At 38.6% G+C, this 20,089-nt stretch overlaps 1 protein-coding gene across 1 annotated transcript in view; it reads right to left on the bottom strand.

The window, feature by feature from the left end:
* The window catches only part of LOC143807646 (uncharacterized), a 1,106,746-nt gene that overhangs the window by 949,675 nt on the left and 136,982 nt on the right, over positions 1-20,089 (bottom strand). The window contains exons 4-5 of the mRNA XM_077289447.1: positions 15,871-15,924; positions 10,865-10,996 (exon numbers count right to left, since the gene is read on the bottom strand). Of these exons, the coding sequence (XP_077145562.1) occupies positions 10,865-10,996; positions 15,871-15,924 (186 nt within the window). The remainder of the gene's footprint in view (positions 1-10,864; positions 10,997-15,870; positions 15,925-20,089) is intronic.

Raw genomic sequence — 20,089 nt, 5'->3', positions numbered from 1 at the left:
ATGGGGGTGTTTTTCAGCTGCAGGGACAGCACAGCTGGTTGCCATTGAAGGGAACATGAATGCGGCCAAGTACAGGGATATCCTGGATGAAAACCTCTTCCGAAGTGCTCTGGACCTCAGACTTGGCCAAAGATTCACCTTCCAACAAGATAGTGACCCTAAGCACACAGCTAAAATAACAAAGGAGTGGCTTCAGAACAACTCTGTGACCATTTTTGACTGGCCCAGCCAGAGCCCTGACCTAAACCCAATTGAGCATCTCTGGAGAGACCTGAAAATGGCTGTCCACCAATGTTCACTATTCATCCTGACGGAACTGGACAGTATCTGAAAGGAAGAATGGCAGAGGATCCCCAAATTCAGGTGTGAAAAACTTGTGGCATCATTCCCAAGAAGACTCATGGCTGTACTAGCTCAAAAGGGTGCTTCTACTCAATACTGAGCAAATGGTCTGAATATTTATGACCATGTGATATTTTGGTTTTCTTTTTTAATAAATTTGCAAAAATGTTGCCGTTTCTGTTTTTTTTCAGTCAAAATGTGGTGCAGAGTGTACATTAATAAAAAAGCAAATTAACTTTTTTGAATTTACCAAATGGCTGCAATGAAACAAAGAGTGAAATATGTAAAGGGGTCTGGATACTTTTCATACCCACTGTATATCCAAGCAGTGTGGATAAACAACATGAGGCTCCTTGGATTCTTTCTTTTTCACCAAATTGTATAACACTGAGATGTGGAAATATGACATTTTAGTGATAGAAATGTAATTTTAGTATTTGCTGCAAATTTGCCATTTGCCTGAAAGCAGTGCTGCCCCACACTTTGTCAGAAATTACTGTTAGGCCACATGTCAGGGCTGAGAAGGAAGGAGCACTATTTGGCTTTCGGAGCACAAATTTTGCTAGAATAGTTTGCGGGGACATTTGCAGAGCCCCGAAAATGCCAGAAAAGCAGAATAAAAGCAAATTGACCCCATTGTAGAGCTTGCACCCCTCAATAAATTTATCTATGGCTGCAGTGACAATTTTGTAACATCCACGCCTGGCTTTTTTTCAGGAGAATTGTAAATCTGCCAGTCTAGTAGCCATACATTGTTTTCCCATACAATGTAGAACCCTCATATATTGTAGAACCCCCATTGTGCCCAGCTTCTGCTTCTGGAGATACGCACCTGTAAATTGTTAAGTGCCTTCTCTCCATTACAATAATGCCAAACATGTGGCCGCTTGCTTTAGTTTAGGCACAGTGGGGCTTAGAAAGAGGGGGGCATTTGGATTTGGGAATGCAGAATTTTATTGGATTTTATTTGGGTTAATAGTAGCCATATCGCTTTTCCAGAGTCTTTGTTGTAAAAGTAACGTGGGAACTCCCTATAGTTCCAGTGACAGATGACGCACTTGAGTGGGAGCTGGTTTGTGCAGGATAAATTGGGATTTTTATCTGTAAAATTTTGAGGTACATAAAATGTTTTGATCGCTTCCAGTATAAGGCTGGGATTACATTCTTGGGTTCTATGTTCTACGTTGAGCACTTACTTCAGGGTTCCGTGGAAATCCCACAAAACTGCGATTCAGATGAAACCCCCAACTGCGCTTCCCACCATGAGGCAGATAGAAAAATTTTATACTACATTAGGTGTCTTCTCCCGTGGTATCTTTCTTTCTGGGCAAGCACAGATCTGTGGTCACCCACACCTGAGCGCTAAAAAGATGCCTAAAATTATGGGACACCACCAGAACACAGACCAGTCCAAGGTTACTCCATCTGCCTCATAAGTGATTAGTTCCGTCCAAGGCTTTGTCTGAATTGCAATTTTAGGGAATTTACACGAAAAGCCTGATATAAGCGATCAGCGGAGAGCACAGGATAAATGTGAGCCGAGCCTTATTCCGATTTTTGGGAGGTATAAAAATACAAATAGACAACAGTACAAGGATAGTTCTTATTTTTAATTTTTGGTCTGTTTACCGTGCGGTATAAGTGATAAGGTGGATTTATTTTTCAGGTCGGTGCCATTCAAGCGATTCCAGATTTGTATATTTTTTTTAGGTTTTGCTGCTATCACACAGTAAAAATGCATTTTTGCAAAAAATAGTTTTTTGTTGCCATATTATGAGAGCTGTAACTTTTTTTATCTTTTTGTCGAACAGAGCTGCATGTGGGCTTGTTTTTTGAGGGACGAGTTGCAGATTTTTTTGGTCACATTTTGAGGTACATAATATTTTTTGACTGCTTTTTATTCAAATTTTTCAGACACAGAATTATGAAAATCAGCATTTCAGTTACTGTTTTTATTTTTTTATTTTTCGTACCATTCACCAAGCGGTAAAAGCGTTCAGACTGGTTTATTCGTCGGGTCGGTATGATTACAGCGATACCAGATTTATATATTTTTTTTAATAAATTGCTATTTATATACACTAAACACAATATTTTACAAAAATTAATTTGTTTTTGAATCGTTGAATCGTCATATTGTGAGAGGTGTAAAATTTTTTTTTTTTGCATAATGAGCCATATTAGGGCTCATTTTTTGAGGGATGGTTTGAAGTTTTCATTATACCATTTTTTTACATATGCATTTTGGATCGCTTTTTATTCACTTTTTTGTGAATCAATATGAGGAAGTGACATTTTTGGCATGTCTTCTTTTTACGGCATTCGACAAACGGAATAAATAACTTGCTGATTTTATAGAGAGGGTCGTTCCAGACACGTCGATACCAATTATGTGTACTTTTTTTGCTTATTTTGCTTTATCACAAATGCTGTGTTTTGAGTGGTGAAACGGCTTTTCGTGATTTGTATGCACTTTTTGTGTTTTATTAATACTTTTTTACATATTTTATTTTACTTTTTTTACTTAGTCCCACTGTGGGATATGTATATTTTTCAGTTTGATCACTAGTATCATGCATTGCAGTACTCTTGAACTGCAGTGCATCATGCTGTCAGTGTCTCACTGACACAGCCTGTGAGACCTAGCTTATTGCTGGATCTCACAGACCATCATACCCTGGGATCATCACAGGCCACCGTACCCTGGGGTCATAACATGACCTCGGGGTACCATGGTATCCATTGGGACCCACAACTCTCATTGCAGGGGTCCAATGGTTACTAAGGGGGTCTTGTGACCCCCTTGCAACAATTTAAATACCACTGTCACAAAACCACCCGGGTCCGATACTGCAGGATGTCAGCTGTTATATATAGCTGACACCCGCAGGGAATTGCTGCGGCCAGGCTAAGCTATACCCTTATTCCCAGTCGCCATTTTAAAAAGGCAATGAGGGTATAAGGCCCTTTAACTGCCGCCATTTAAATGCATATTGGCAGTCGTTAAGGGGTTAAACAAGAAAAATGCAAATAGCTCAACACGACTAATATAACAAATGGTTTCTCCAAATTCTATACAAAATAACATTTTGAATGACTACGATATGTCAGAATAATTCAACCCCATTATGAGAAGATTTGTGTTATAACCTGCTGCAAAGATGATTCTTATCAAGAGAGCTGCATCTGCAGCACTCCGGAGGAATATTAGCCTATTTCTCATCAGCAATGACTTCCACTTCACTACTATTCTTAGGTGTATGTGTAAGGTGCCCAGAGCAGTAGCCATGAACGAGCTGCTGCTTCTCCATGCCCTTGCACTCCACAAAGAAAAAGTGTCCCAGTTCAAATGTAGTGCACTGTGAATGTTGCATTGCACTCACTTTTAGGCCGGAGGTCTCCTCTGCATCCACGTCCTTATGTCCAGGATCAGCCGCAAATACTTCAGGGGACACCCGGTTCATTATAACAAGTTCAACTTTACTGGACAGTTCATATACAACAGTCTTTAACACATAGTTTCAGGCTCAGCTCCCTCCAGTCCATTTTCATCAGCACAGCACATTTCAAGCTCCTGTTCATGTTCAGCTTGCATTGCCCCTACGCTTAAAGGGATCCTGTCACCAGGTTTGGCCAATAACAGATATGGCCATCACCTTTCAGGGCTGATATACAGCATTCTATAATGCTGTATATCTGCCCCCAACCCGACCTGCAAGAGAAGAAAAAACTTTTATTATACTCACCTGTGGGGTGATCTAGTCTGATGGGTGTTTGCTGGTCATGGTCCAGCTCCTCCCTTCTTCTTGCGATGCCACCCTCCTGCTTACTTTGTGTGGATGACGCATCTCTTCGGCACTGCGCTCCTGTGCAGGTGTACTTCTCTGCCCTGTTGAGGGCAGAGCAAAGTACTGCAGTGCACAGGTACCAGGAAAGGTCAAAGAGCCCCATGCGCATTGCAGTATTTTGCTCTGCCCTCGACAGGATAGAGAAGTATGCCTGTGCAGAAGCGCTGTGCCGAGGAGACTGTGTGGATGAAGAAAGGACACGTCATCCACATGAAGCAAGAAGGAGGATGGGGATCGTAAGAAGATGGGAGGTGCCAGACCAAGAACAGTGATGCCCATCGGACCGGGCCACACCAAAGGTGTTATTTTTCTTACAGGTCGGGTTGGCGGCAGATATTCAGTACAGAATTATAGAATGCTGTATATCAACCCTGAAAGGTGATGGCCGCATCTCTTTTAAGTCAAACCTGGTGACAGGTTCACTTTAATCCTTCTGTCAGCCCCAGGAATTTTCCATCCGGCCCCACAGCACTCGAAAGATTAAATACGTTTTCCTCATGGGTTTCACCCTAAGGCTTCCTCTGTATGGAAGGAAATAAGACACATTTCCTAGTGCCTAGTTCGGGCCATAGGCCCCTGATGTTACTGGAAAGTCTGCAGGAAATTCGGTACAACCTCATGCTGTCAGTATGCTATGTGCTTCACATGCCTCCAGCACTTTGGCACTTGAACTTCCACTTTTCAGGAACCTCACATACACTAACTGAGACTGGGTAAACCAGAAAGTGCTTCCACTTTTTTAACCCTCCCTTCCATACCGGACTTGTCCCAAACATTTAACTGTATCCTATACTACTCCTATCACTGTACACTAATAAGGCCCACCACTGCCTATCTTGTCCAAATGTTTCTATCTGTCACTAAGAAAACACTAAACCATGCTCTATATAGTCCCTACCCTTTAACATAATGTACCAGGTTACCTTAGGCATTACTGATACAGTACCCACACAACAGCATCAGTACTTATAACACTCTATGCATTTTTCATTATGCCATAAAAACAGAATGCAACCACATGTTAATATTCACATTACAATTGTCTTCAGGGGAAGGTATAAGACAGTTTGTGTCACGCTCTTACATTCGTGCTGCAACCACCTTTTCCAACTCTCATCAAAGATTTTCTATGGTATTCAAGTCTGGCAACCTGACAGTCATTCTATAAACTTCTAGGACTTCCACTCAAACCAAGCCTTGTCATTGTCCTGTTTGAAGTTCCAATGCTGAAGAAGCTACAGCTTCCTCACTGAAGGCATAGCATTTTCTCCTATGACTTTTTGAAACATGATTGAACCCATCTTGACCTTCAAATTATGTAGAATTTCAGTGCCAGAGGTAGCAAAGCAGTTCCAGAGCATCACCAAGCCTCCACCATGATTCACTGTAGACAGGGTGTTCAACTTAATATATTATTCTTTCTTCATACTCCAGACACATCGCTGATCCATAGGCCCAAAAGTTCCAGTTTTATTTCATCACATTACAGAAAAGCATCACCAAACTTCTGTCATGTTTTTATATGAATTTGAAAAATATAGGAGCTGATGTTTCTCGTGCTTTTGGGTAAGTAGATGTGTATGTCTTGGAATTTGGAGACCTTCAGCATTTAGTTTGTGACTTACTATGTAAACTGAAACCTCAGAACCTGTTGAAGGTCTTTCACAGTCACTCGAGAGTTTTTAACCACCTGCCTTCTGGCCATTTTCAATGAGAAATGGACTAATATTCCTCAGGAAAACTGCCAGAAGTTGGTGTCTGGCTATACATTACATTTACAATAGGTCATAAGAAGCAAAGGGGCTTTGCTCAGTACTAAAGACACTTGATATGAAGGTTTGAATAATTCTGAGACTTCAGACTTCATTTTTTGTTGAATTTGGAGAAACCACTTGCTTTAATAGTTGTGTTGAGCTCTTTCAATCGATCTTGTGTGATCGGTTTATTGGAAAGAGCAGACAGTTTATAAATTTTGCTATCAAAACTAATTTCCAATGGGGGTTGAATAATTAATTGCTGCTGTACATAGCAAAGAAAATGCACCATGAGTACGCCGACAATCAATCAAGCGCAACCTCTAAAACCTTGTTAATTGTTCCTGTGAATTTCTGAGCATAATTCTTTGGACAACATTGGATAATATATAACAGACACTAAAAATTGAACTGAAATCTGCATTTTGCTTTATTTTAAGTGAGGCTTTAGTTTCTGAATTATGCAATAATAATTGATAATTTGGGTAAAACCATCAGAAACTCCGTGCAGCTAGTCCTTTGCAGAGAAATGTTTATTTAGGATTATTTATAATCAGGAGCTAGATCTCATATGCATTTCAGCAGCTGAGTAACCAACACAATCAATCATACAGTCTAAACAATGATGAGCGCACAAACATTTCACAAAAATAGTTTCCTTTTAATTAGAGATATGCTAATACTGGTAAGCTGAAGGATACAGCACAGTCATTTTATTATGATTGCAGCCGTCCACAGAAATCCTCTTGCCATGAATATGTATACAGTTAAAAACTTTTGTGTTTGTTACCAGAATTAAAAAATGAATTTAACACAAAACTTTATAAAATCCCTAGCTAATGTGTTTTGTTTAGAAAGAAGATTTACCAACAGTAATCAGTATGTGAGATACAATAATGCACCCAATGATGTACTTTCGCGTACAGATTTCCTTCTATCCACATTTAAAGACGAGGGCTATGATTAATTCCTTATGAATTTTTGCTTTCAAGCTCGGCATCTGCATTATTTTTGGGCAGTATATCCACACAGATCACACAGGTTAATGTAAGTATTGCATCCATGTAATTGGAGTATGACAATACCTTACATTATGAAACGTACAACATTTTTCAAATGTAGAAAATCATTTGAGAACTTCTAGACATGCTCTTTTATGATGTATGAGAGCTGGGTTTGTTCTTACCTACAATTTATATATGACCTGTGCTTTCCTTTAGGATGACTTGTTAAATATACAGCATTACCAAGACTATTATTATGTCTCATAAAATACAACATACAACTAAATGACAAGTTCTGTTCTGCAACTCCAACTATATGTTTGTTCAATCTACAATAATTCATAATAAAAATAATCAATGGCATCATGATGTCACTACGTGAGCCATGACCTGCCGTGAGCCTGCCATCCTGTTTGTGAGGGATCAGAAGATCCGGCAAAGTCAAAAAGAGTGGCGGTGAGTAGCAAAGGGACCAATGAGGTGAGTATAGGATTTTTTTAAATTTTTTTTAGCCTTTTGATGGACAATTGTGGGCTAGTGGCAGTGGCCTTATCTCTACTCACTAGCCATAATTTTTTTATTTTATTCTAGAGTATGTGTCCCATTGCTTTTTTGTGCTTTCCTGTTACTGCGATAGGTCTCTCTTTACTTGTATATAAATCTAGTTTTGTTGTCCAAGACGGCGAGATCCTCAACTCCTCTCTTTGGTTGTATTCTTGTGGATCACATCCCCATATGGTAAGAAAGCAAGATTTAGATACAAGGAAGAGAGGGGCCATTTCTCAAAAACAGGCAAAAGAACGAGAATAAATAACAATGCCAAATTCTGGATAGCAGCGGAATTCCGACCAGGTTAAAAAAAATAAATATTAATGGCAAGTGACAACTATTAACATATTGTTTACATTTCCTTTCTGGTCTGATCTTATATCACCTTGTTAGAATCATGGCTACCTTGGTGTGGCTACGTTGTCGTGAACATACCGCCCAATAACTCTTTGGACATACATGACTGCTAGACTTGACATCATTTTAGCTAACATCCATGGTCACAGTGGTTGCAGGAGGCAAAGCAGCAAATTGGGTTTGTTTATTGCACTTTTAGGAATCTTGAAGATCACCTTATGCATTTAGAATTTGTCTTTTGCCATTTTGTCAACATGACAATTTTTTTTAATGGATATTACAGGCTCAGCACGATTTACATTAACAAATTCAGCTCTACTACATCCTTACATGTAAAAAATACAAAGTTTATAGTGAAATACAACACAATCACCATATAAGATAAAGTAGAGCATGCACTGAATTATTTTCTAATAGAGATATATTCTTTATAACCCCATAATGAAACAACTGAGGTTAAACATGGTTTAGGATCTTTACATATGTCCATTTAGACATATGCATCAATTACATTAGTGCTTGAAAATTCCTAAGCTCTTCAAATTTTTCCTAAAACTACATCAGATTTTCACAAAAGTCCTAAAAGTCGATAAAAAGAACCAAATCAGGCAAATGAGTCAAATATATTAGACTTTGTCATTTTTTTAATTGCCGAAAATAATTAACTTATCAGCTGTCTGTCATTGGTAAAAGCATGTGAACCTTGAGGATTGGCAGATAATTTGAAGGTGAAATAATAGTCTTGCTTTTTCAATCAATGGAAAGATGATCAGGTGTGAGTGGCTGACCTTTTTTATTTAATGAACAGGGATCTATCAAAGTCTTATCTTCACAACACACTTGTGGAAGCATATCATGGCATGAAAAAAGGAGATTTCCGAGGACCTTAGAAGAAAAGTTGTCGATGTTCATCAGGCTGGAAAAGGCTATAAAACAATTTCTAAAGAGTTTGGACTCCACCAATTCAGAGTGAGGCAGAATGTGCACAAAGAGATGACATTCAAGACCATAATACCAGCAACAGCAGTATTCAACCAATAAAGATCACTCCAAAAGCAAGGCATATAATAGTCTGCAAGGTTGCAAAGGAACCCAAGGCAATCTCTGAGTGACTACAGGCCTCTCTCACATTAGCTTATTGTTTATGTTCATGAGTCCACCATTAGGATTTTAAAGAGAAAACCATTGTTCAAAAAGAACATTGCTGCCCATCTCTAGTTTGCTAAAGACACCTAGACAAGCCAAAAACTATTGGAACAATGTTTTGTTGTCATATGAGACCATAGTAGAGCCTTTGGGTATGAATTAAAAGTGTTAGATTTGGAGAAAGACGAATTGTGAATTACAGTATAAAAATCTCATAAATCTGTAAAAAACAGTGGTGGTGGTATCAAGGTTTGGGCCTGTTTAGGCCAGAACGACTTGCCATATTTGATAGAACAATTCATTCTTAATTTTATTAGCAAATTTAAAAATAAAATGGTAGAACATCTTTATATGAGATAAATCTCAAGAGGGCATGGGTCATGCTGCAAGACACCGAGCCAAAGCACACAAATCCTTGTGCACAAAATGAATAAACAAAAACAAAATGAACAATTTGGAATGGCCAAGTGGAAGTCCAGACCTTAAATCTATGGAAATATTGTATAATAGAGCAGTTTATGGGAAAAAAAACCCTTTAACAAAACATAACTTAAGCTGTCTTGTAAGGAGGAATGAGCTAAAATGTTTCCAATTCGATATGCAAAACCAGTCAACAATTACCATAAATGTTTACATGCAGTTATTTCTGCACAATTGGGGTCACACCTAATGCTGAAATCACAGGTTGTTTTGCTTTTGCCAGTCACAGACATGATAATGATATTGAAACAATTTATTTAATAAAAAGATGACAAAGTCTAATGTTTGACTCTTTTATTTAATTTTGCTATCTTTATCTACTTTTAGAGCTTGTTTGAAAATTTGATGCTGTTTTAGATCAAATTTATGGTGAAAAATTGAAAAATTCTGAAGAGTTCGCACACTTTCAAGCACCACTGCATACAAACAAAAGCAGGGAGCCTAATTGATTATTATGGGGTTTGTTTAGAGTTTGTTTTTTAGAATAGGAAAAAAAGCCCTGCATGCTGAGCCTTTTCATCCATTCTAAAAACAGATACCAGAGAAACCCCATAATTATCAAACAGAATATGTTATCCACATCAACTAAGGTCTCATGTATTTTGGGTATCTTGTCTGTTTCATTCCAAAAACAGACAAAATAAATTAAACTGTTGAATCAGTTATGAAAAAAAGAAGTACAGGTGCACCCTGGTTTGCTTGGTGTCTATTTTTTAGAAAAAAAAAAAAGTTCAGAACATAGAATTTTTTTATCCACTGTAGAACGGACTATAAATCAGCCGATGATAATCAATGGATCTCTTTTAGTGATGAGCGAATATACTCGTTACTCGAGATTTTCCCGAGCACGCTTGGGTGTCCTCCGAGTATTATTTAGTTCACCTCAGCTGAATGATTTACATTTCTTAGCCAGCATAAGTGCATGTGGGGGTTCTCTAGCAACCAGGTAACCCCCACATGCACTTATGCTGGCTAACAGATGTTAAACATTCAGCTGCGGCAAGAAAAACTAAATCTCCGAGCACTAAAAAATACTCGGAGGACACCCGAGCGTGCTCGAGAAATCTTGAGTAACGAGTATATTCGCTCATCACTAATCCTTTTGCTTCCGTTAGAATAAGTGATCCAATGCATTAGTTATTCAGCTTGTCTGTTTTTAGAATGGAACTGGCATTAAAGGATATCCGAACAGACATGTGAACAGTGCCTTAGTTGGTACTGGATATCTTTACTTATAATATTACAAGGCATGCTGGACTTTATGTAAAGAAAACTCAGATTTGTTTCTGCACAGAAGAATGACAGCACATGCTGAACGAAATGGCACATTTGTGAAGAAGTCTACATGTGAATCAGCAGTCGTTGTACAGTATGGCTCAGATACCTTTGCTCTCATCATCGAATGATATCAAGCGAGACACAGTAGAGAAGATAGCATTCATCCAATCATAAGTGTCATCCACCGCTTCATGTATGATTCTCACTGGGTCATTCCTCAGCTTGCTGATTGGTCCTCCTAAACACGCCAAAACAAAAAAAAAGAAAACAAAATTGGATTTTACTGCCAAATCCATTAAATTAGTGAACTAATTCCAGGAAAAATGTATAATGACGGTGTATAATAGGTGTTTTGAAAAATTACTAAATGTTGTAGTAAAGAGTGGTGTCAAAAAAATGTATACATCTATTCATCAATTCATTTTTTTAAGGGTAACATTTTAGAGTTCGTAAATGTATAAATGTAGTCAAGATATCACAATACTGATTAAAGTTTCTGAAAATTCAAGATATTAAAAAATGGAAAATGATATAATAATGTCTTCTACAAATGGATAGGTGTTGGGTATAATATTTTGTTGTCTGCAATATAAGATAATTTGTGAGAGTACCTAACCGTATCCTAGATAGTGGACAGTTTTGACAGTTGCGTGCCTGAAAGGAATTTGTCACCAGGTTTTTGCTATCTTGTCTGATGGCAGCAAAATGTAGGGAAAAAGACTCTGATTCCAACGATGTATCACCTAGTTTACTGGGTAGCAGTTGTGACACATAGCATAATTCAGAAAGCTAACCTTACTCACACTACTGCTTTCTATATACATTGTCAATTGACAGTGAGGTGCTTATCAAAGGCGGAGGCGTGGTCAGACCAGGAAGTGCGAGGGAGCTAGTCTGGGCAATGATAATCTCTGCTGATGAAACATTCATTATATGAAAACAACAGCACACATCCTAATAAGTGAAATCTGTGTCTCAGGCCGTATTGCATGCTGCCCTCAGATTCCATAGCGAATATCTGCTGACAGAGTCCCTTTAAAATATGGTTTCAGGTTGTGACAGCTACATGTGATTAAGGAGCAGCTCTCATGCAGCTGGCAAAGTTTTTAGAGAATTGGCTCCTCAATTTTTCTCTTAATACCGCACTTTTACCTGCTAAAGTCTGTGGCCAATAACAAACATGCTGAAAGTAGAAATTTCTGTCTATCCTCACAGATGTTCTCAGTCAGGATATGCTAGCTTTTCCATTTTTCTTGTGTACAATAGTCAAAATAGTACATCAGTCAATTATTAAGATTGTGAGTCTGTTTACCACCATTTCTAACTGCAGTGTTGTATTTAAACATGCCAAAAATAAAAATCTCTACATTCCAATAAGAAATAACTAATATCTAATACAAGCAAGGCAAGGCAAACACGGAAGATGCACAATCACATAGCATGAACAATTTTTCATTTTTTATTTTAGATGTTTTAGAATATTCATTGCTAACTATTTTATGACCACTTATTTCTAAATCCATAGGTATCAGTATAAAATTGGTCCCCAACTTTGCAACTACAGCAGCATCTTCTGGAAAGGCTTTGTTCAAGATTTTGGAGTGTGTTTGGGGGATTTTTGCCATTTATCCAGAAGAGCATTTGTAAGGTCAGAAACCAAAGATGGATGAGAGAGCTTGGCATGCAGTCTTTGCTGTCGTTCATCCCAAAGGTTCTCCTTTGAGTTGAGGTCACAACTCCATGCGGCCAGTCATGTTCTCCCACACCAAACTCACCTAACCATGATTTTATAGACTATTTTTGTGCACCTCGGAAAAGTCATTCTGGAACAGAAAAGGGCCTTCTTCAAACTGTTCCCACAACATTGTAGGGATTCAATGAACCAAAACGTTTCGGTACATTGAAGCATTAATATTTCCCTGCACTGGAGCAAAAGCGAATAGGCCAACCCTTGATAAAGAGCCACATATCAGCTGCTTGGCCATAGAAGCCCATGTCATGAAGTCCTAATACTCAGCTTTTATGCTGATGGTAAAGACAAAGGATTTTGGAACTACGTAGTTTTTGAGTCAGCAGAGTGTTGGTGACTCTTATACACTATGTGCCTCATCACTCCGTTACACCAGTTGCTCTGGTTCCTAGATGCTTTGAATTTTCAATAATGCCACTTATGGCTCATTATAGAACATTTTGGAGGGAAAAAAGTTCACAAACTGACTTGTTAGGCTGGTTTCACACTTGCGTTTTTGTCTGCAGCGTTTTTTGCACAAAAAACGCATGCGTTTTTTTTCCCTATATTTAACATTGAAAACGCATGCGTTTTTTTGCACATGCGTTTGGTCGCGTTTTCAAACGCATGCGTTTTTTGACTGCATGCGTTCATTTTCAAAAATGCTACCTGCAGTATTTTCTTGCGCGTTTTTTTGCCGCGAAAAAACGCATGCGTTTTTTCGCGGCAAAAAAATGCATTGCTGTCTATGTAAACGCATGCGTTTTTAAGCACATGCGTTTGTTTGCGCTACAAACGCATGCGTTTTTATAGAAAAAAACCAGAAAACACACTGAAAAGTCACCCACCACCATCAAGGTGATAAAGGGATCCAAACCCTAACCCTAACTCTACCCCTAACCTCACCCCTAACCGTTTAATGAACATTTTCTGACAGTCATATTGCCACGTATTTAAGTGCCACGTATCACGTATTTCAGTGCCACGTATGCCACGTGCCACGTATTTAAGTGCCACGTGCCACATATATAAGTGCCACGTGCCACATATATAAGTGCCACGTGCCACGTATTTAAGTGCCACGTGCCACGTATTAAAGTGCCACGTGCCACGTATTTAAGTGCCACGTGCCACGTATTTAAGTGCCACGTGCCACGTATTAAAGTGCCACGTGCCACATATTAAAGTGCCACGTGCCACGTATTAAAGTGCCACGTATTTAAGTACCACGTATTTCAGTTGCACGTATTTCAGTGCCACGTATTTCAGTCACATTTAGGGTTAGGGTTAGGGGTAGGGTTAGGGCTAGGGTTTTCTTGTTTTTTCTTGTGTTTTCTTGTGTTTTCTTGTGTTTTTCTATAAAAACGCATGCGTCTAAAAAACGCATGCGTTTTACCGCGTTTACATGCGTTTTTCACACATGCGTTTTTTTAAAAAACGCATGCAGACAAAAACGCAAGTGTGAAACTAGCCTTACAGCAGTGGTATTCTATTACAGTACAAGGCTCAAATTCAACGAGCTCTTTAGAGTGATGTATTCTTTCACGAATTGTAGTAAAGGCAGACTGCATGGCCAGGGGCTGTATTTTATACACCTGTAGCAATGGGACTGAATGAAAACTCTAAATTCAATGAGTAAGTGGTGTATTCCAATACCTTTGTCCAGATACTGACCGGTTAATAATCTATAAGTATTATGTGTATGTCTTCAGAATGCTCTTCATACTAAGGAAGCCATTATAAGAACATGAAATGTTTTGGTTTTGATAAGTGTTGGTGTGTTCTTTTGTTAATACAAAATCTAATCCAACTATATGTTTATACTAGAATAATCAGGTGCATATAACTTTATATCTAAATATCCTAAGAAATGGATGTATTTTCCAAAACTTTACTTTGGTAAGATGTATTCATACATTTGTTTATACGTGACTACTAGAAGTTTGTGTTTTTGTGTCATTTTACACAAGAGGAAAAAAGGTTACTAACATACAGCAAACTTAATAAGTGGGACATATACCGTACTATGGTTTATTCATTTAGCTGGGATTTTTAAGTAATTTCTTCAGGTTTTTTTTTTCATTTCTTCCTTGTGAAAAACTACATGATCAAAATCTTCATGTGAAAATTTACTACAATGCTTAAAAGTATTTTATAATTTTGCTGTTCAGGAGAACACCAGTCCTCTGCCTCCCAGCTCTATGCTTGCCAGGGAGCTATGTTCTCCTGATTGAAAGTTTAGACAAGTGCCAACATGTGTCTGCTGGCCCAAAATGTGTGCTTTCCAATTTTGCACGTAGACACAGCTTAGCCTCTGTGGCATTAAGGTGTGCAGTGGGACTCAAGCTGACCGGATCTAAGCAGCTTCAGAGCAGCACATGCAAGCTCTTTAGCAAACGTTTGTTGGTGACTACTGCAGTTTAGACAATCTAGGTAGGTTGAGCTGGAAATTACATTTAAAGGCTTCCCCAGATCGGGACCTGGTCCTTTTTTCTGCCCTTATTCACACATTGAGGTCAACTCTGACATATGGTAAGGTTTTTGAAATTAGACAGTGTAAGGCCATCCCAATCAGAGTCACCTTGTCGTGGTGGGATGGCTTTTATGCTATTTTTTTAATATCAAAAACAGTGTTACCAAGAACCCTGAGTTATTTAAATGCACTTTTTGCTTTTTACTTATTTAGTTACAGCAGGGTTTATGTTTTTTTTGCTTCTTGCAGGTTTTTGTAAGCTTTATGGCCAATGTGAACATGTGTTTATGTGCTGCATGTATACAAGCTTTGTCCAAGCTCAATTTTGTGTTTTTTAACCTAGGTAGGAAGCAGTAAGCAATTTTTTTATCCATTCCATTATCTATAACAGCAAGGACTTTTATAGCAACTTGTTAAGTTGCTTGTTTTTAAAAGCACTTTGTAATTTTTTTTCCATTATGATGATGAGATAACTACCTTAAAAGGTGAACTTGGTCATTAATCACATTGCAGTTGTACAATAATAGCATTTAGTAACTGAAATCCTAATCATTTACAATTTATGCTAGTTTATTATCTGTATCAATTTAGTGAGTAATTAATGTAGCTATGCAACAAGTTCCCTGAATGTAGCAAAGACAAGATGTAGGAGTTCTTATTTCATTCTAAAAAAGAAGGCCCTATTTCATTTTATATGGAAAGTTTCATGCATGGCACAAAATCATCCATAAGTAACAAATATAAAGCAATGAGTACTCCATATGGCGGCGTGCTCATGAATAACACTCAAAACTGAATTTCTTAACGCCATATGTTATCATCATCCGCTATTATATTTTATCGAAATGCATTCTTGACGTAAAGCCATTCTCACAAAAAAACGTGCAAAAAGATTCTGAATGGTCCTTGCCTAGAAGGCTTTCAGCTTCCTTCAAAGCATAGCCAGCAGCAGGCTGGTGAGATCCTATTAGGACAAATAGCATGAGAGGTAGGAACAGAACAGCTGCAGTTACCGGATATTATACAATATGCGCAGAAGACAGCAGGAGAAGTGCTAGTTAATGGCACACACCTCTAGACATGAAACACTTCAGCTCTTGTAACTGAAGCTAAGTGACTGTTCCATTGTGAAGTTGCCGCACCGAGTGATCCACGTGTTTAGTGTATGTTAGTATCACAGCAACAAAAGGCGCCGGTGCTAAGAAAGGTGAGCGGCCTCTTGATGGACTTGTTAATGTCGTCTTCTGACAGCAGAATAATGGTAACCTTTCAGATACTAATGATTTCATTTATCAACGCTGACCCAATTAGAGGGTGAAGGACCGATAAAGAAATCAAACTTTGTTCCTGTCCTAGCGAAAGAGTCTGAGAAAATGGCACTAAATATAATGATAGACTATGATGTGGTGGAACATAAAAATTAAATATACCCACTAGAAATACACTTTTAAATATAAACAGAAAAAAATCAATTATTTTATAGAACAAATCTATTGGCCAGCTATCACCCTTAAAATGGTTCCTCGGGAATAGATAAAAATAAATATTTAAAGGAAATATTATAAATAAATTGTTAAATAGATTATATTTCTAAATCTCTTTAGTTCTGTCTCATTGTGATCATTATAGAAGTAAAATGGACTTTTAAAAATCACAAAAAGGGAAATGGGCAGGTGAAAAAAAGTATGGACACCCTTGGAGGTTTGTGAGCTTGGATAACTTTGACCAAGGTTTCAGACCTTAATGAGCCTGTTAGGGTTACGGCTTGTTCACTATCATCGTTAGGAAAGGCCAGGTGATGCAAATTTCCTAGCTTTATAAAAACCCAGCCTCCTCTAACCTTGTGCCAAAAAAACAGCAGCCATAGGTTATTCTAAGCAGCTCTGAAAATGAAAATGGTGGAGGCTCACAAGGATGTCAGGGGTGCAAACACTTTGGCTTTCCTTTCATGGAGTGCTGATTTGTGGTTTTCAATAAAATATGCTTTTCATACCTAGGTGTGCGCATTGTTTTATGTATTGCTTCTTCTTCCTTTTAATCTTGATTCATGTGGCATCCTTACTACCCACATGTGGTTCTGCATGTTTAGAGTTCTTCTTCTTATAATTTACAATGTTGCTCTGTTCTCAGTTGTATCATGGTTTCTGTTTATCAGATTCCATTTATGTGCATGTGTATACAGAGCCTTTTTTTTTACTTTTACATGGGACTGCAGGTAAACTTTCCATGCTACTTTTAAATGAAGAGTTATAACAGTGCTCCAATTAAGCAGCCACATATTTATATATAAGAATATTCACATCTGATTATGTCCAACTGAGCTTATTACACTTTGCCTAATTTATAATATTACATCTCCGAATGAAAAATATATTTCTTGGCCACCATGATAAAGCATCTAATAAAAACTCCAGAAATCAATGAAGTGTGTAAAAGTACCAAAGTAGATAATCAAAAGGATCTCACAGGAAGTGTGTTGTCCATGCGTTCTCGTTGCCCGCAGCAAGCAGTTATTTGCAGAGATGCTCTTGGAAAAAGAGAGCTGCACAGTGATTGGTCTCTGATGGCAACAATGACATTTTTTCCGTGAGACAGATGTGAAACATGAGGCCCTTTGTGTATACGGGAGCAGCTGCTGGCTGGTGATTATCTATGCTTTCTGTAAACTCAAGGTAAAGCAGCTGCTTCCAACACATGTTACTCATACAAACAGCGGCAACTGTGCACTCAATGGGAATTAGGAGATCTTTACTTAAAGTAAGACTTCACAGATGCGATATTAGACGTCCGCCACTTGTCAGAAATGTGGTCTGGGAGCCCATTGCTTCCAATCAGATATATTATTCTCCCAGTGAACATTTGAAGATGACACCCAAAACCTGATTAGTTGCGACAAACTGGACGCTGTGGCTTGTTACCCAGCTCTGTGTTTGCGATCATGTAGGAGAAGAACACCGGGCAGACGTTTTGAGCAACCAAGGGGGATTTCAAGACATAGACCACTAGCAAACTGCAGGGCATTTCATGTCTGGTCAAAAAAGTGTAGGCCTCCTTTAACATTGCATTAAGGGGTTTTCTGAAATAATGAATCAGTCTTTTCTTTCTAACAGGCCATTAATATTAAATGAGTTAAAGTAGACTTGCGCTGGAGCGCAGGAGCGCTGGTCTCACTGCAGATTACCGCACGCAAGCACAATCAAGGTGACCGGACATCCGCTGAATACTGGAGGTATCGTACATACACTACCTGTACTGCTCAGCGTGCCATTTATTGAGCACAAACAGTTGCTTTTGTTTTGCAGGAAATTCCATTTAGAGTGGTTGCCACCGGCCGGGGTGCATAAGGACTATAGACTTTGCTCATTTGTTATAAGCTGCAGACACACTGCTACAAAGGACTAGTAATCAAGGCTATTATTAAGGACATATTTGGACGACTTTTGGACATACCACTTGCCAAGCACATGAACTTGGTTGTTCATATTAATTTCCCTGTTTATTAACCCCTCCTTTTTCTCTGTTAATTAGTGCAGCCAAATCAAGGATAATTATAGTCATTCTTTTCCCCTTTATTAACCAAAAAGCTTTTTTTACAGCTTTTTCTTTTCAGCTTCCCATGGGCACAGTTCAATTAATGTTGATTATTGTGTAATATACACTCCAGTAAGGAATTAATACCCTTATTCCCACAACTTATAATGGGCATAACACAATATTATTAACAAGTTTGGATATCAGAAAATTACTTTTATGTGTGTGTATTCTTTTCCTCTCTTTTTTATATTTTAGCATCAGTAAAAATTCTATTCTCCCTTAAAATGTGGTTTCTTCAGCGCAAGTCTACTTTAACTCATTATTAGACTACACTCGATCCCTTTGTGGTTTGTTTCCTGACTTGCAGCAGCGGTAAACCCCTGCTCACTAGCGCCACTATATCACAGATCATTAATATTAAATCCTCAGGGTCCGATTTCTGGCACCTCCACCACTTAATTGCATAAGAGGTTGAAACACTTTGTTGTATACCAAGTAGTGATGAGCGAATGTGCTTGGCTAAGGTGTTATCTGAGCATGCTTGGGTGCTAATCGAGTGAATTCAGCATGCTTGAATAATATGTTCGAGTCCCCGTGCCTGCATGTTCACTGCTGTTAGAAACGAAAAGCAATCCATGCAGGTGTTGTGGCTGTTGAACATATTATTCGAGCACGCTCGCTCATCACTAATGCCAAGCATTACACTTACTTGGTTCTGTCTGTTCCTGGTAATGCAGCTCAGTTCATCTCATTTAAGGGGAATCTGTCTTTGGGTTTTTGCTATATAATCTAAGAGCAACATGAGGTAGGGGCAGAGAACCTGATTGCAGGGATCACTCTAGTTTCAATCAGTGTTTTATCAGCAGGAGATTATAACTGCAGGACTAGATCTCATGTGCAATACAGTCAGGCTAATCCATGTAACCCCGCCTCCACAACTGATTAGCAGATTGCTGAAAATGCCAGTCAGTTGCTGGGTGGAGTTATACAGAGCTGTTGTGAATTTGGATTCTGGGCTCCCCCGGTGGCTACTGGTGGAATTGAACTTGTGACATCATCTTCCCTGTTCACCTGTTCTGATTAGATCTGGGTGTCGCTATATAACCTGGCTTCTATGTTAGATGCTTGCCGGTCAACAATGTTATCAGAAGCCTCTCTGTGCTTGTTCCTGCTCCCAGACATCTACTAGATAAGTTGGACATTCGTCCATGTTTTGTTTTTGTATTTTGGTTCCAGTTCACAGCTGCAGTTTCGTTACTGTGTCTGGAAAGCTCTTGTTGATCAGGAATTGCCACTCTGGTATTATGAGTTAATGCCAGAGTCCTAAAGTAATTTCTGGATGTGTTTTGTTAGGGTTTTCTACTGACCATGAAAGTATGCTTTCTGTCTTCTGCTATCTAGAAAGCGGACCTCAAATTTGCTAAAACTATTTTCCTGCTGCGTTTGTTGTTTCATCTCATATCACCGCCAATATATGTGGGGGGCTTCTGTCTCCTTTTTGGGCATTTCTCTAGAGGTGAGTCAGGTCTTATATTTCCCTCTGCTAGCATTATTTAGTTCTCCGGCCGGCGCTGGGCATATAGGGATAAAAAGTA

The sequence above is a fragment of the Ranitomeya variabilis genome, chromosome 2, assembly GCF_051348905.1.
Source record: "Ranitomeya variabilis isolate aRanVar5 chromosome 2, aRanVar5.hap1, whole genome shotgun sequence".
Lineage (NCBI taxonomy): Eukaryota > Metazoa > Chordata > Amphibia > Anura > Dendrobatidae > Ranitomeya > Ranitomeya variabilis.
Note: the sequence above shows the minus strand (reverse complement) of the source record. Positions and strands in the feature narration are given on the sequence as shown.